The 14,181-nt window shown below is 55.8% G+C and overlaps 6 protein-coding genes across 6 annotated transcripts; 4 read left to right on the top strand and 2 right to left on the bottom strand.

Annotated features, from left to right (window-relative positions):
- The first annotated feature begins 4,041 nt into the window (after nt 1-4,041).
- M421DRAFT_416004 (uncharacterized protein) lies at nt 4,042-4,761 on the top strand. The gene has a single exon (XM_033590912.1). The coding sequence runs from the start codon at nt 4,399-4,401 to the stop codon at nt 4,582-4,584; it is 186 nt and encodes a 61-aa protein (XP_033453907.1). The 5' UTR covers nt 4,042-4,398; the 3' UTR covers nt 4,585-4,761.
- Nucleotides 4,762-5,972: 1,211 nt separating this feature from the next.
- Nucleotides 5,973-6,277, bottom strand: M421DRAFT_1040 (uncharacterized protein; the record flags this gene model as incomplete). The annotated part of the gene is made up of 2 exons (XM_033586966.1): nt 5,973-6,132; nt 6,189-6,277. The coding sequence occupies 2 exons, from the start codon at nt 6,275-6,277 to the stop codon at nt 5,973-5,975; spliced, it is 249 nt and encodes an 82-aa protein (XP_033453906.1).
- A 436-nt stretch (nt 6,278-6,713) lies between these two features.
- M421DRAFT_97740 (CAF1-domain-containing protein) lies at nt 6,714-8,402 on the top strand (the record flags this gene model as incomplete). The annotated part of the gene is made up of 2 exons (XM_033598537.1): nt 6,714-7,187; nt 7,362-8,402. 2 exons carry the CDS (start codon nt 6,714-6,716, stop codon nt 8,400-8,402), a joined length of 1,515 nt encoding a protein of 504 aa, XP_033453905.1.
- Nucleotides 8,403-8,535: 133 nt separating this feature from the next.
- Nucleotides 8,536-9,060, top strand: M421DRAFT_202021 (uncharacterized protein). Its single transcript, XM_033588121.1, has one exon. The coding sequence runs from the start codon at nt 8,670-8,672 to the stop codon at nt 8,958-8,960; it is 291 nt and encodes a 96-aa protein (XP_033453904.1). The 5' UTR covers nt 8,536-8,669; the 3' UTR covers nt 8,961-9,060.
- M421DRAFT_416000 (Brix-domain-containing protein) lies at nt 8,830-10,621 on the bottom strand. Its single transcript, XM_033590911.1, has 2 exons — nt 9,328-10,621; nt 8,830-9,276 (listed from the first exon to the last, which is right to left on the bottom strand). The coding sequence occupies exons 1-2, from the start codon at nt 10,509-10,511 to the stop codon at nt 9,162-9,164; spliced, it is 1,299 nt and encodes a 432-aa protein (XP_033453903.1). The 5' UTR covers nt 10,512-10,621; the 3' UTR covers nt 8,830-9,161.
- A 120-nt stretch (nt 10,622-10,741) lies between these two features.
- Nucleotides 10,742-13,365, top strand: M421DRAFT_415999 (glycyl-tRNA synthetase). The gene is made up of 4 exons (XM_033590910.1): nt 10,742-11,067; nt 11,127-11,271; nt 11,320-12,863; nt 12,917-13,365. Exons 1-4 carry the CDS (start codon nt 10,843-10,845, stop codon nt 13,133-13,135), a joined length of 2,133 nt encoding a protein of 710 aa, XP_033453902.1. The 5' UTR covers nt 10,742-10,842; the 3' UTR covers nt 13,136-13,365.
- The last annotated feature ends 816 nt before the right edge of the window (nt 13,366-14,181 follow it).

Below are 14,181 nucleotides of genomic sequence, written 5' to 3'. Positions count from 1 at the left end.
GTAAATAGCGCAGCACAAGGTCCGCTAGGACCACTCAGAGGCCCGCTTTACACAGACGTTGCGCTTTCATCTGGTCAATGCCGGCCGATGTTGTTGTGCTACCGCGAGAAGATTCGACAGCAGGATTCTCGTACATGACCCTGAAGTGAACAGAGCTGCCTGTTGACGCTGTGCACCTGCCCCTCCACAGCGTCGATCTGACAACGCGTGGGACAGAGAGGTCGGCAAATGCAACGCTTTAGCGAAAGTGCGCGCGGCGAATATCGTGTTGTTTTGATGGTGTTTTTTGTCGTGTGTCTAGCTTGGTCGGACGGCTTCGCATTTGATTTGTGCGCATGCACCTGCAGGAACCTTGACATGGGAGAACGCGCCTCCATGCATCAGCCCGCAGCCTCGCGCGGCGATGCCTTCTCGAGGCAAGCTCCGTCCTTTTGACTAAAACGAGCTTGACGACCGCAAGCACCTGGCTCATGCGTCCATAAGAGACAACGATGTGCACAACGGTCTCCTTTCGAAGTAGAAAGAGCTGGGGTACGCCCCAACTCGCAACACAGAACAGGAATACCGTGACGATCCGAGCACGCCTTTGGGGGGGGGGGGGGGGGGGGGGGGGAGGGGGGGGGTCCTCCTTTGGGCATAGGGTACCATTCCAGCTACGAACGATCTTCACATCACATCGTGCATGAGGGATGATGAAACAACCGAAGATGGCCCTATGGTCGGCGAAGATGTGTGCACTCAGCGGTGCTGCCCCGCCTCACTCACACACCTCAATCTACGTTGTGGGCCGATCGAGTTGTGAACAGTCGCCGAGGATTCAGAGGGACCATGGGCCTGACTTGGCGTCTCAAACGCTGGAAGGCTCTCAAACATAGGCACTTCAAGCGTAAACCAAGCCGCCACTGTCAGAGCCGTTGGATCATCGCGGCCTGCCAATCTCGGACAACAGCTGCCGACAGACGCTACAAAGCACTGACCGGCAGACACAGAGCATTGCACAGCACAGCACAGCACAGCACAGCACACTGCGGGAGCACAGCCAGCGAGGTGTGCGCTTCGCTCACGACTGTTGACGTTGCAGTCAAGCTGCACCGAGTTTATGCTGTGACACGCAGCCGAAGCTGTAGGGACTGCCGTCAGTCGCTGTGTAACAAAGATAAAGAGCTGGTTGTATCTAATGTGGGACGAGCGCTTATGTTGCGGTGAGCTCACTCATCCTCCTCCATGTTGACTGCGAGGGTTGGTAGAAGGACTCGCTCAGGAGGAAGTGCCGTGCGCAGGTCGATGCATCTGCGCCAGTGCCGGACAAGCCCACATACCTGACTTTGTTGGATGAGGCGTTCGGTGAAACAAAGCGAAGCAGTACGATGCTGCCAACAACTCAGCTGTGTATCCAGGCGTCGTTACACTGCAACGAAGGGTCTGCGAAGGGGCATCTCGCGACTAGCCTCGTGTCGATGCTTTCACGATCTTCCAGATATGTGTGGGCCAAAGGGCACGAGACGTGCTCCACTTAGCAGGGCCATTCCGCTAACCTGGTCCAAGAGGGCTGAGCTTTGAAGTCGAAGACGCGTGGAGACCTGCCCACGATAGATCTAATTTTGATCTGCGCTAATTCGCCAATTGATGTTCGTGTACAACGAGAAAACGCGGCAGGAGCACATCTAGAAAAGCTGTGACGTCGAACTTCGTTCACCATCCAAGAGCACTGTTTTTCGTCGCCTAGAACTCGCGCTCGGAAGCAGCAAAGATGACTGCTGCAAATAGTTTTCTCCTGGTTCCTGCAGCAGGAGCGCTGACTGCATCGGGACGACTTTCCCCGTCTATCCATATCTTCTCAGGCCCCACGTCTTGTCCACATCTGCGGGCTGCATCATGATGCCCAGGTGACGTTGCTGCCACCACGAGCGCGCTACTGTACGGTAGCCCTCCCCAGCGGACCCTCCGACACCGAAAAGACCTCAATTTGCACTCGTTGGGACAGTAGTCTGGTGCCCACCTGCATGGCTGTCCATGTGCTTGCGCACACTCATGCGGACCGGCTGCGTCGAGAGAAATCTTTTGTGCCCAATTGCTTCGGACTCGGCTCGGCTCCCTGCCGCTCTAATCGGCTTACTATGAACACGAGTACGACGAGACCACGCCCACTAGTGAGATCCGAGATGCTGCGCCTACTCTTGGGCAACAGTTCAAGCATTCCACAGCAGTCGTGCCTTGGCCCCTGGCATCTCCAAACGGAGCACCCACCGCTGGTGGAACACCTCTATCGCCTGTACCTGCATACAACTATTTGAGTTTCGGATGCCATCTGCGCCTAGCCTGTAGCCTGGTATGCCAGGCTGGCTGCACTTCACGTGGCCCCGCCCTCGCTTGACAGAACCCAGTGCTGTCTCACAACAGTCATCCAGCTCAGTCGGGAGCACTTTCGGGCGCGGGATGACAGCACAGGTTGTCCCCAGCTCTATGAAACTGTAGATGCAGATGCAGATATGTATGAGTTACGAGCACTTCTCGAACCTGTACCCATGTAAGGAACTGCATATCGATGGACCAATGGCCTTGTGCAGACATCAACTATGAGCCTCGCTGAGCAGATCTGCAGCTAAAGCATATTCTGCGTCTAATGTGATCTTACTCTGAAGGCAACATCTTTGAATTCGCAGGCGCTCTTCGCTGTCTGTTCTCCACAGTCTTGGCCAGCCAAGCGCCACCAACATTTCCTCTAATTTCGAGCTACACAGTGGCGGCAGCAAGAATAGTCAACAAGGCCTCCAATGCTTTCTCAAGTAATCGGATTTTAATCCACTATGATGGCCCAATGCTGATGGAGGAGCAGATTGGCTTCGGCCACGTTCCGTTCACGCGTGTAAGATGTAGCTTCGAAGCCACAGATCAGGCACGCGAGGATTTGAAAGGCATCATGGCCTTCCAGCAGCATGCAAGAATGAGCTGATCAAACCAGCTCGCACTGAAGGAGTAGCATTTCTTCTGCCTTGGCCACTTGCAGACGAGGCTTCCGTTTCCTTCAAGTGGTAGAGAGATGTCCCGCAGATCGCCACAGTTGAAATTGTACCCGACGGTCTCTTTAGCATACGGCTGTTTGTATTGATTCAACGGCACGCTTGCTCTTTTGCGATAAATAGAGTTGGGTATTTGCAGGTTGTGGAGACGAGCTTGCTAAGCCCCGTGGCAAAAACTCCTCAGCCTGTTTACGATTGGCGACGGCGAGGGTATGAGCAGGATGACCTGTCGACAGACGTCACCTCAGCAGACAAAGTTTCGATAGCTTGTCCCGACCGAGCGAGATCGAGTACGGGCACGGAAGCTAAACCTGACGACTGCGGACCGAGGCTCTAAAGTTGCGGGAGATGAACACCACATTGTTCAACATCAACTATGCAGGAGTACTTTGCCATCAAGCGATACATTCCACATATGCCGATGCATAAACCATGTCCGATGACCCTGTCACTGCAGCTGCCTTTCGACTTCCGCGTAGGAGAATTAACCACAGGCAGCGCTAGATCCGATGTTGACAGAAGAATCCAACTCAACTACCCGTTCACCTTATTTCTCAACGGGCGTTAAGAGCAGGACCAAATCCACAGGAAGACACCATGTGCGAGTCAGCAGGATAAATGATCGGCCAGGGCCGCATTCAGGGTCTCGGCCGTGCCAGAACCAAGATTTATCCAAGACTCAGATTCCCAGTCGTAAACGTACCCAAGTAGAAGAAGCCCGGTTCACTCCCAGGTACCCGTCTTTCGGAGTCTGTAAAATCGAAGAGGCTCCAAGAGAACAATCATGTCGTGTCTTATGCGTTTCCGTGCATTTGTAGTACCAAATTGCTCTTGCGCTCATCTCGCACTGATGACATGACATTCGCGATGGTCTCCTTATACATTTGCAGAGCCACTACTCCATGCATTGCTGCAGTCGGTTTTACTTCTGCGAATTGACCTTTCGTTGATCATGGTCCATAAATTACCCAACCCCATCTCGCATCTCTTTGTTTCAGCAACATCTCAATCCTCACACCAATGCCTCAATCATCTGCCATGTCATCCCCTGTGAATCAGCACCATATTTATATACTTAACTCGGACACAGTGATCTTTCAAGGGCACAAGATTCAACCTTGTAGGTCCACGGAGACCCCGATCTGACCTTCCAATCTCCATCCTCATCTCCGCAGTCTGACCTCGCCGCATCTCACTCTCATCGCGTCAGCCCTGCAGATCGACAGCACCCGCGTGGCCAGCTTAGGAAGTTCTCAAGCAGCGCGGCTCGCGGCACGCCTCACAACCCGCAGGATCGCCTGCTCGTCACCGATTAGTTCAGGCCCGTTGAGCGGCCGGTGGGCAAGGATTGCAATCCGTTTGCCGAGGACCGCTAGCCATGACGGGGCAGCAGGCCGTTGCTGCAGGTAAAAATGCAGAACGGATCACAGAAGATGACCGCTTGAGCGGTGGTGAGCTGAAGGCGCACAAGGTGGATGTTGGCGTGGGCTCACACGGGCTCAGTGGGTTCACGGTGGTGGGGATCTGGTCGAGTAGATCGCTGTGGGCTGGAGGGAGGATATAGAGATGTGGGACTGGGGGAGAAGATATTGCGGGAGGCACGGTTATGTCGCGAAAGAGTGCGGAGAGCCGACAAGAATAAGCGCGCTCTGGTGGTTATGTTGGTGAAGAATATTAAGGAAGAGTTTCCTGTGTCCAACAGCCACATATATTTGCTGCAGGTACCAGAGCTTGCCGAACCACACTGCTTTTCCTTGCAATAGTGTAATTCGTTGTGTTTGCAATAGGGTCTTTGACTTGTGCGAGATCAATGAGTGGTTCACGTCCGGTGATCAGAGTAGAGAATGGGAAAGACTGTCTTTCGATCTCCACGCCCACAGCTGCGATACACTCCCGGCTTTTCAAGTAGTGCAATTTCTAGTGCCATGTTCACACATTGCATCCTTCTTACAGAACTGAAGCATCTGCCCCGCCAGTTGGGATCATACGCAAGTTCACAACTGCTGCTGCCATGGTCGTGTTGCACGTTACGAAGCCGCCATGCCGGAATCGTCACCCGACCGCTCTCGGCTGCGAGATCCTGCGGGTAAATGCTTGTACAAAGCGAGCATGTCCATCGACCTGGACCTTCAGGCAATATATCCTGTTCGTCACGTCCGCGGGCTGGGCAGCTGCCCGCTGACCGTCATTTTACCTTGGCCACGAGATTGAATCTTCTCATGGGCAAATAATTCTTTAGGAACACTCACCCCAATCCTCCTTTGGGTTTTCATTCTCCACAACTTGCGAGCCGTCCCCTATCCATTATCCATACTAGGGCAAGCAAACGGAGCATGTGAATGTCGGTGTCATAAACAGAGGCTTCTGGCTACAACAAAACGCGCTCTGGTCATTGACGCAGCGGCCGAAGACTGTGCGCGCTTTTACCTCATGCGATATTCATGAGTGGTGGCTGCGCTGCTCCGAATACTACTCGACCAGACCAAGGCTACTGGGCTAAAAACGCAGTCAGCAGCGAAGGATCGTAAGGCAACAGACACGCGTGACTATCTACTCGCACAGGCGGTCAAAGGTCCTTTGGTCTGATTCAACCGGTGCATCGTATACTCAAATGTTCCCAAACTCGGTGGCTGCATGCTGCGGGTTCCCCGTTCAAATTGACCCTTGAGATGTATTTTGATGGCAGAAATAAGTTTCTGGCAGCATCAGACTCGATCTTCACTAAGTCCGCCGTCCCTAGCAAAGCCTGTGCATCTGGTGGTGGTGATTTGGCGAATCACACGAGCCCAAAGTGCGCTGACAAACGAGACTTGCTTTGACGTGCTGTGTGATATTCCATATATACAGTCCTCACAGCGAGGGAAACTGAGTCAACCGGTACGCCCAGGTCTTGCATATCCTTCTCTCTTCTCCTCTCCTTTTCATGACCGTCAGCCCGCTTCGCTGCTCCGCTTAGTGGCCGTCGGTGCTGTGGTGACCGTGCTCCTCCTTGAAGAAGAGCTGCTCGGCGACGAGGTAGACGGCGAATGCGCCTGTCGCAATGCCGAGACCAGGGAAGGAGCCCTTGAAGCGGTTCCACCTGGAGAAGGGACCTGTGTATCGCCATTGCTCGCTGTGCTATTGTAAGTGTACTGTGGGAGTGCGCAATGGGACAATCGAGAGTTGTACTATCGTGCCCATGGATCGCCCTTTGTGCCTCTCTTCGAAGCGGCAGCGAAGGCCTTCGGGTCGAAGCCGGTGATGTTGGGCTTTGCCATGGTGGAGCTGCAAGAGTTAGCAACGAGCGCCGGAGCTGGTACATGCGCCAATTGGGGCATTGAACGCGTAGCACTCACTATGAGGGCCTCATTGTGTGGCTATATCGAGACGCAGCGTGGATCTGAGGACTGCCGTCACGGAGGGCTTGACGTCGCGGTTGCTTCCACTCGCCGCGCCAAGACATGGAGAGCTCGGACATGCCACTCCCGCACTTGGGTCCATGTGCATCGTGCCCTCCGCATTCTAACACATCTCAGTCATCAGCCACAACACAACATTACTCAACTGCGCCTTGCCCAAATATTCGCGCAGATACTCAACGCGACTACTAAATCCAGGCCATCAACACCTGTCGACCCCGCCTACCGCATGCACATAGCCCTGCAGCAGTATCGCACACGAGCTACCCAGCGGTAGCACCTTCCATATCGCACAATGGCACGTAACGGTGGGGGTGGCCGCTTCCCCGGGCACAACCTCTCAAATCCCTTCGCTCACCTCTCCGCGCCGATACACCAACAACCACAACTGCCGCAGCAGCACCAGCAGCAACAGAACATGCCACCCCACAGCTTTGGCGGGGGCAACCAGGCGCACAACATCAACCTCTTCGGGCAGAATCAGCATGCTTTTCAATCCAACAACGCTGGGATCGCCGGCGGCCTTGGCGGAGCAGGGTTAGGAGCCGTAGCTGGCCTAGGCGGGGTTGGTGGAGGGACAGGTCTGGACGGACATGAGGCGCGTATGCGTTTCGCTCATGGTGCTCAGCTGCAGCAGGACGCTGTGCGTGGCCAGGATGGCGCAAAGGGTCTTGCGGGCCAGCGGATACGCGACGTATGGAGGTCAAACCTACACCAAGAGATGGACCTTCTACGCTCCCTCATCGACCAGTACCCGTACATCAGCATGGTTAGTACAACTTTTCGTAAGAGTCGGTTCCGCGTGCCGTTGTATGTTGCGTATGTCTGACATACGTGCTTGAAGAGCACCATCAACTGCACGAGGAGACCTGAGACCTCTGGCGCGCTTCTCCCTTTTGTGCTGCCACTTCTTCGGTTATCATAATGCTAACGCTTGAACTAGGACACAGAATTCCCCGGTGTCGTTGCGCGACCGATCGGCGACTTCAACTCGAAAGCGTCCTACCACTACCAGACAGTGCGGTGCAACGTCGACCTTCTTAAGATCATCCAGCTCGGCGTCACACTCTTCTCGGTACAGGGCGAGATCCCCCCCGCACAGCTCGACTCGTCCACATTGCAGTACCAGCCGAAGTCATTACAGCGATATGCGAACAACATCGTTGTTTGCCCATGCACATGGAGTTTCAACTTTCAGTTTTCACTGGAAGATGACATGTACAACGAGGAATCTATCCAGATGTTGAAGAAGTCGGGTGCCGATTTCGAGAAGCACGCATCACAAGGCATCGACCCACAGGAGTTCGGGTCGCTGCTGATCACATCCGGGATGACACTCTCAGACGACGTCAACTGGATATCATTCCATTCTGGTTATGACTTTGCGTATTTGATCAAGATGGTCACCTCCAAGTCGCTGCCGGAGGATGAGGATTCATACCGCAAGCTTGTCGAGATCTTCTTTCCTCGCCTTCTCGACGTCAAGTACCTCTGGCGACACGCCAACAGTCTCGTCCGCCGCGGCATAATAGGCGCCAATGCCACCAACATCCTGAACAACTTGGGCACCAAGTCAGGCCTTCAAGATCTCGCTGACGAGCTCGGCTGCCAACGGATTGGTAACTCGCACACAGCAGGCTCAGATGCCTGGCTCACTGGCACCGTCTTCTGGGAGCTGAAGAAGAAGATCTTTGAGGGCTCCGTTCCTGATGAGATGAATGGGCAGATGTGGGGGCTGACTGGAGTTGGCCCACCAGCCAGCGCAACGGCGCAAGCTGCTGTACTCGCAGCACAGGGGCAGCAGAACCTCACTGGCTTCCAAGGTCTCAATGGCGGTCCCATGATGTTCCACCCCGGGAGCGCGAGACACGGCGATGGCCCAAGCACACCTACGAACCACCCAGCGGGGCTCGCCACAACGCCAGGACCTACCGGCCATATGACTCCAGGCGGTAACTATGGAGGCTATGGCGGTAACAAATAGTTACGTTATGCCTGAGCTCCATACTGAACGATTGTATAGTACCATTTACGCATCAGATGTTTTTGCCGACCCCTTCTCTGTATCGTTTACCTTCATGGTCGATTCCTCAGCTTCCTCCACCTCCGCTGCATCCACCCACTGGCGCCTGGCATGCAACCCGACCCCGGCCGCCATCTGGAGTGCAACTACGCATAAATAACAGGCGTCAATCCCGTCGTCCCCGACTCGTAGATCCACTTTGCACTCCGCCGCGTTCTGGCGCCAGCAATGTATCGAGGCAGTCCTCGGGTGGCTCAAGCGTTGGCAGTGTCACGACGGTGCCTAGGGCTCGGCAGAGAGATAGAGGAACTATGCATCTTCAGTGGTAGTCTTCACGATTACTCTTTTTCTGGGTTTAGGAAGCAGGTATTATTGGCCCAGGACGGGATGATGAGCTGCTTTGTATTCTTTGTGCATGCTGGTATTATTTTGGCGTTTCAACATTATCCAAGGCGTTGGCATCAGGTCGGCTGGGTCTGTGAGGGTACTGCTGGTAAGCAGCGTTTGGGAGTTGCATAGGTAATCAATCACAGACCTCCACGGTCAATTGCACAATCACTCGTCATCAGTCTTGAGACAAAATCAGCAGCGAAGATGCACAGAACTTGGTCGGGGTGTGCAGCCTGGACGTAGTCGGGGTATTGGCATCACGAAGGTACGGCCTTGAGCCTTCGACAAACCTTTGTGTTATTGAATGTCGTGGGGGCAAGGGCACTTCTTCTACATGTTGAAGCGCGTCCTCGACTTCTCCATGCGGCCCTTCCACTGCCATTCCTGGCCACTCTTGTACTGGATGCCGCGATCTATCCTCCGCAGCTTGAGCGTCATGCGCGGGCTGTCGTGCGTTAGCATGTTACCCGAGTACACCCCAGAGAGAGCGACTTACCCGATTTCCTGCATACCGACCTTGATATCCTCGACGCCCTTGATGGGCTTGCCGTCGTTGCCGACAATCGGTTTCTCCGTCTCGCGCTTGTCGCGGAAGGCATAGCGATGTCTCCGTACGAAGATGTAATCGCGCTGGTTGTGCAGGGTGAGGACCTGGCGGCCCTCGAGCTCCGGGGCCGCAGGAAACATGCCCTTGAATAAGTGCGCCGTCAGGATGCCCAGCGGCGTCTTGAAGTTGTTCAGAATCAGCTCCGGGTAGTGGCCCGTGTCGTTTGCGTGGCGCGTCAGCTTCTTCCCGTCAACCCAATTGGACACGCTGAAGTGGAAGTGCGGCCCGGACGGCAGGTGCACTATGTCCAGCCCGTCGGGCGTCTTTGCGTGCTCGGCTTGCATCAGCACCACCACGGCTGTGTAGGAGCGGGCCGCGGCGAACGAGGCGATCTCGCGCACCGAGTACTTGTGCGCGTGCGCGTGCGCCGTGCGCCGGATGTAGGTCGAGTTGGGGAAGAATGAGGTCAGCGTCTCGGCTTCCTTGTGCAGCGACGAGTTTATCGATGTCGTGATGAGGATCTTGGGTTCGGGCTGCGGGTCGAAGAGCTGGGGGAACTTCTGCTTGAGGAACTCGGGGGAGAGCTCCATGTTTGTTGCTGCCGTGGTTGCGACAGAGGGGTCTGGTGAGGACGCGCGGTTTTTCGAAGGTCTTGCGAGCTCCGAGTCGCTGTCGAAGGCCGAGTCCGAGTGCGAGGCGTCCGAGTCGAGCATCGAGTCGGCGGCCGAGTCTGCATCCGAGGAGTCGTCGTCGTCTGAGCCGGATTGTTGCGCCTGGTCGCGCTTCTTGAGCTTGGCCAGCGTGCCCTCCGCCTCGTCCTTGTCCGCGGCCTCTTGCTCCAGCCTCCGCTTCTTCGCCAACCGCTCGACATCTACCGCCCAGCCCAGGACGTCCTCCTCGTCGCCCACCGGCTCGTCCCACACGCGCTTGTTGTCGATGGTCTGGGGGACGTTGTTCTTGAGGCGGTCTTCGCGCAGGGACTCGTCTTTTGCTTCTTCGCGCTTACGCTTGTGCCGCAGGTCGCGCTTCTCTGCCTCTCTGGCCTTCTTGATCGAGAGGAAGGCGGCTTGTCGGCGGAGCTTGTTCCTAGGCTTAAAGCCTGTAGCCACGGACGGCGACTTGGAGAACGCCATGCTGGGCGGTGGTGTGGCTGTGGGAATTGCGCAGAGGTGTTGGTGGATATTTGCGACACGTGGCCTGCCTCGACAGTCTCCTGGCTCAGTGTTGTCATGTAGTGCTCAAGACTTTCTCTCTTCAGCGCCGGTCGCGACTTGCTTGCCCTAACTTTTTTGTCGGCGGCACGTTCCGCCGCGCCGGGCTGGAGCCGTTCTCATGGTCGAGTCGCGCATAGAAGAGTCTCCGCGTGAGCAGTCAGCAGCGATGATTCATCTGTGTATTATATGTTAACCAGACGCTCGTTATTTGCAATTGCCTTCTCTCTGCAGCGAGAGAGTCCCCGGTTGTATGCAGTGCGTGTCGCGGTTGCTACGCGCTAATTCACCACGCCTCTGCAGGCCCAGTACCCCACCATTCAGTTATCCCACCAAGCCCGCCCGCTGCTTTTCCGCCACACCTACCCACTGCAAGTTCGTCGTCCCCAAGCGCAAGCAGCAGGTCACGATGCCGAGCGATATGACCACCTACAAGGGCAAGCCCTTCGACCGGGCTTCGCTCGAGTCCGTCATGAAGGTATGCGCCTGCATTCCCACCCCCGCCATGCGCCGTGCGAGTCATACTGACCAGTGCAGCGCCGCCTCTTCTACACACCCGCCTTCGACATCTACGGCGGCGTCTCTGGCCTCTACGACTATGGCCCGCCCGGCACCGCCCTCACAAACAACATCGTCGACGTCTGGCGGAAGCACTTTGTGCTGAAGGAGAACATGCTGGAGGGTAACGCGCACGGGACCACAACGCCGACGCAACACTGACCGATTGCAGTCGACACCACCATGCTGACCCCCCACGAAGTCCTCAAGACGTCTGGCCACGTCGACAAGTTCGCCGACTGGATGTGCAAGGACCCTAAGACGGGCGAGATCTTCCGCGCAGACCACCTTGTCGAGGAGGTGCTAGAGGCCCGACTGAAGGGCAACAAGGAGGCCCGTGGCGAGAAGGTGGAGGCTGAGGAGGACGATCCCAAGAAGAAGAAGAAGAAGGTCAAGAACATCGCCGTTGTCAAGCTGGACGATGCTCTTGTCACCGAGTACGAGGAGACCTTGGCCAAGATTGACAACTACAACGGCGAGGAGCTTGGTCTGCTCATGAAGAAGTACGACATCAAGAACCCTGCGACCAATGGCGAGCTTCAGCCCCCCGTCGCCTTCAATCTCATGTTCCAGACAACCATCGGCCCCTCGTCGAACATGCCCGGCTACCTGCGCCCCGAGACCGCTCAGGGTCAGTTCTTGAACTTTGCGAAGCTCCTCGAGTTCAACCAGCAGCAGATGCCCTTCGCCTCCGCCTCCATCGGCAAGTCCTTCCGCAACGAGATCTCCCCGCGAGCCGGCCTCCTCCGAGTACGAGAGTTCTTGATGGCTGAGATTGAGCACTTTGTCGACCCCGAGGGTGGCAAGAAGCACCCTCGTTTCGAGGACGTCGCAGACGTCGAGCTCGAGCTGCTTGATCGCGACGTCCAGCTCTCTGGCAAGACCACCATCAAGACCACCAAGATTGGCGAAGCAGTCAAGTCCGGTATGGTGGACAACGAGACACTTGGTTACTTCCTTGCCCGCATCCAGCAGTTTCTGCTCCAGATCGGTGCCGACCCCAAGAAGATCCGCTTCAGACAACACATGGCCAATGAGATGGCCCATTACGCCGCAGACTGTTGGGATGCCGAGCTGCTCACATCGTACGGCTGGATCGAGTGCGTCGGTTGTGCCGACCGCAGCGCGTACGATTTGACTGTCCATATGAAGAAGACTGGTGCCCCGCTCGTCGTCCGCGAGCCGAGGAAGGAGCCCCTCAATGTCGAGGAGTGGGTTTGCGATATCGAGAAGAAGAAGTTCGGCCCCAAGTTCAAGAAAGACGGCAAGACCGTTGAGAATGCCATCGAGGCTCTCACACAAGATCTGCGTGAGAAGTTGTCTCTGGATCTCGAGAAGGACGGTAAGATCGTCATTGATGTCCCGGGTGTCGGTGACGGCAAGGTCGAGGTTCCCCAAGAGCTCATCAAGATCGAGAAGCGTACAAGAGTCGAGCACGTCAGGGAGTACACACCCAACGTCATCGAGCCGTCTTTCGGTATCGGCCGTATCGTCTACGCCCTTTGCGAACACACCTACTGGACACGCGAGAATGACGATGCGAGAGGCGTCCTGTCTTTCCCTCCCACAGTAGCCCCTACCAAGGCGCTCATCGTACCATTGAGCTCGCACGCTGACTTCAAGCCATTCGTGCGCACACTTGGTGACAAGCTGCAAGAGGCTGGCGTCTCGACTCGTGTCGACGACTCTGGCGCCTCCATTGGAAAGCGTTACTCGGTAAGTTGTCGAGTGAATCTTCTTGCACACCGTACGATACTAACGGTAGCCAGCGTAATGATGAGCTTGGCACCCCTCTTGGTATCACCATTGACTTCCAGTCCGTCAAGGACAACACATTCACCCTGCGTGACCGTGACTCAACAGAGCAGGTCCGTGCTGGCCTCGATGAGATCGTCGCCGCTATTGTCAGTCTTGTCAATGGCAAGGAACAGTGGTCAGACGTCGCTGCCCGCCTGCCCAAATTTGAGGGTCAGGAGGTTGAGGAATGAGTTACACAAGCGAAGCATGCACATGAAGACATGAAGATTCGGACCAAAGACGAGAGTCAAAAGTTGGGGAGATACCCCTCAGCGTTCGTAGAAGGTGCATTAGTGTGTGGGTACGAGCAGGTGATTGAGGAGAGCGGGCTAGCCTACGTGCGCTCGCGTTGCACAAATGCAAGCGAAATATTTGACCAATGCATGTACAGACCTGTTGATGCGCTTCTCATGCGTTGATGCCATGGAGTCCTCCGGCCTCATCGATTTGAGCTCTGATGTGTGCGCTTGCCTAGCGCTTGGTGCTGCTTCCTGCCTTCTTCCTGCCTGCGCGAGAAGCCATCTCTCATCCGCATCTTCCGTGATCAGCATTTCATCTGCAGCATCCACCTGACTCGTGGTCTACCCGGCTCGTTGGGCCGGAGGCACCGGGACGGCTTCTTCCCATCCCAGCGAGCGTTTTGGCAGCGGTAGCGATGCCAGTGACAGGATGGCGGCGCGCCCTGCCCAATCACCACAGTCCGTGTCACACACTGTTGGTCTGAGCAGGCCCAGCAGCATGGTTGTACAGCATCTCCTTACCTCTGCGTTGGATCAGCACCGAGACACTGTGCGGTTTAATCTCCGGAGCAAGTCACCGCGCCGAGACACCAAATCCGACAGTCACGACAGTCACGACAGTCACGCTGCGAATTGGCTTTCCCTGAGCTCCCCGGAGTCGCACTCGCACTGAATAGCTTTCGACTAACTTCGATCCCATTTTTCTCCCGCTGGCTCCTTTTACTCAACATGCGACGATCGTCTTGTATTCCGCTCCACTTCAAGCTACTGCATCTTACGCGGCAGCTTCCCCTCCCACAGTCCGTCACGTTCTAGAAGAGATAAGCAGCTAAATGCCTCAATTTTCGGCAGCCAAGGCTCACAAGACCTCTCTTGCTGGTCTCACAGGTCATTAATAGAAACGCTATCGGAGATGGAGAGGTGCACCAGACTCGGACTACACCGAGCGTGGTAAAGGATCCAGCATCGTGCCCCTCCTTCTGGGAGAACCCGAGGGG

This window comes from Didymella exigua (genome assembly GCF_010094145.1).
Source record: "Didymella exigua CBS 183.55 unplaced genomic scaffold M421scaffold_2, whole genome shotgun sequence".
Classification (NCBI taxonomy): domain Eukaryota; kingdom Fungi; phylum Ascomycota; class Dothideomycetes; order Pleosporales; family Didymellaceae; genus Didymella; species Didymella exigua.
The sequence above is the reverse complement of the archived record's forward strand: the minus strand, read 5'-3'. Positions and strand labels throughout refer to the sequence as shown.

Bases quoted from the DNA above. Each gene is read 5' to 3' on its own strand.
- M421DRAFT_416000 (XM_033590911.1), bottom strand. From the start codon at position 10,511: ATGGCGTTCTCCAAGTCGCCGTCCGTGGCTACAGGCTTTAAGCCTAGG. The intron at 9,277-9,327 runs GTAAGTCGCTCT...AACGCACGACAG, and splicing joins GTCGGTATGCAGGAAATCGG to CCCGCGCATGACGCTCAAGC.
- M421DRAFT_415999 (XM_033590910.1), top strand. From the start codon at position 10,843: ATGCAGTGCGTGTCGCGGTTGCTACGCGCTAATTCACCACGCCTCTGC. The intron at 11,068-11,126 runs GTATGCGCCTGC...TGACCAGTGCAG, and splicing joins CGCTCGAGTCCGTCATGAAG to CGCCGCCTCTTCTACACACC. The intron at 11,272-11,319 runs GTAACGCGCACG...GACCGATTGCAG, and splicing joins GAAGGAGAACATGCTGGAGG to TCGACACCACCATGCTGACC.
- M421DRAFT_416004 (XM_033590912.1), top strand. From the start codon at position 4,399: ATGACGGGGCAGCAGGCCGTTGCTGCAGGTAAAAATGCAGAACGGATC.
- M421DRAFT_202021 (XM_033588121.1), top strand. From the start codon at position 8,670: ATGTATCGAGGCAGTCCTCGGGTGGCTCAAGCGTTGGCAGTGTCACGA.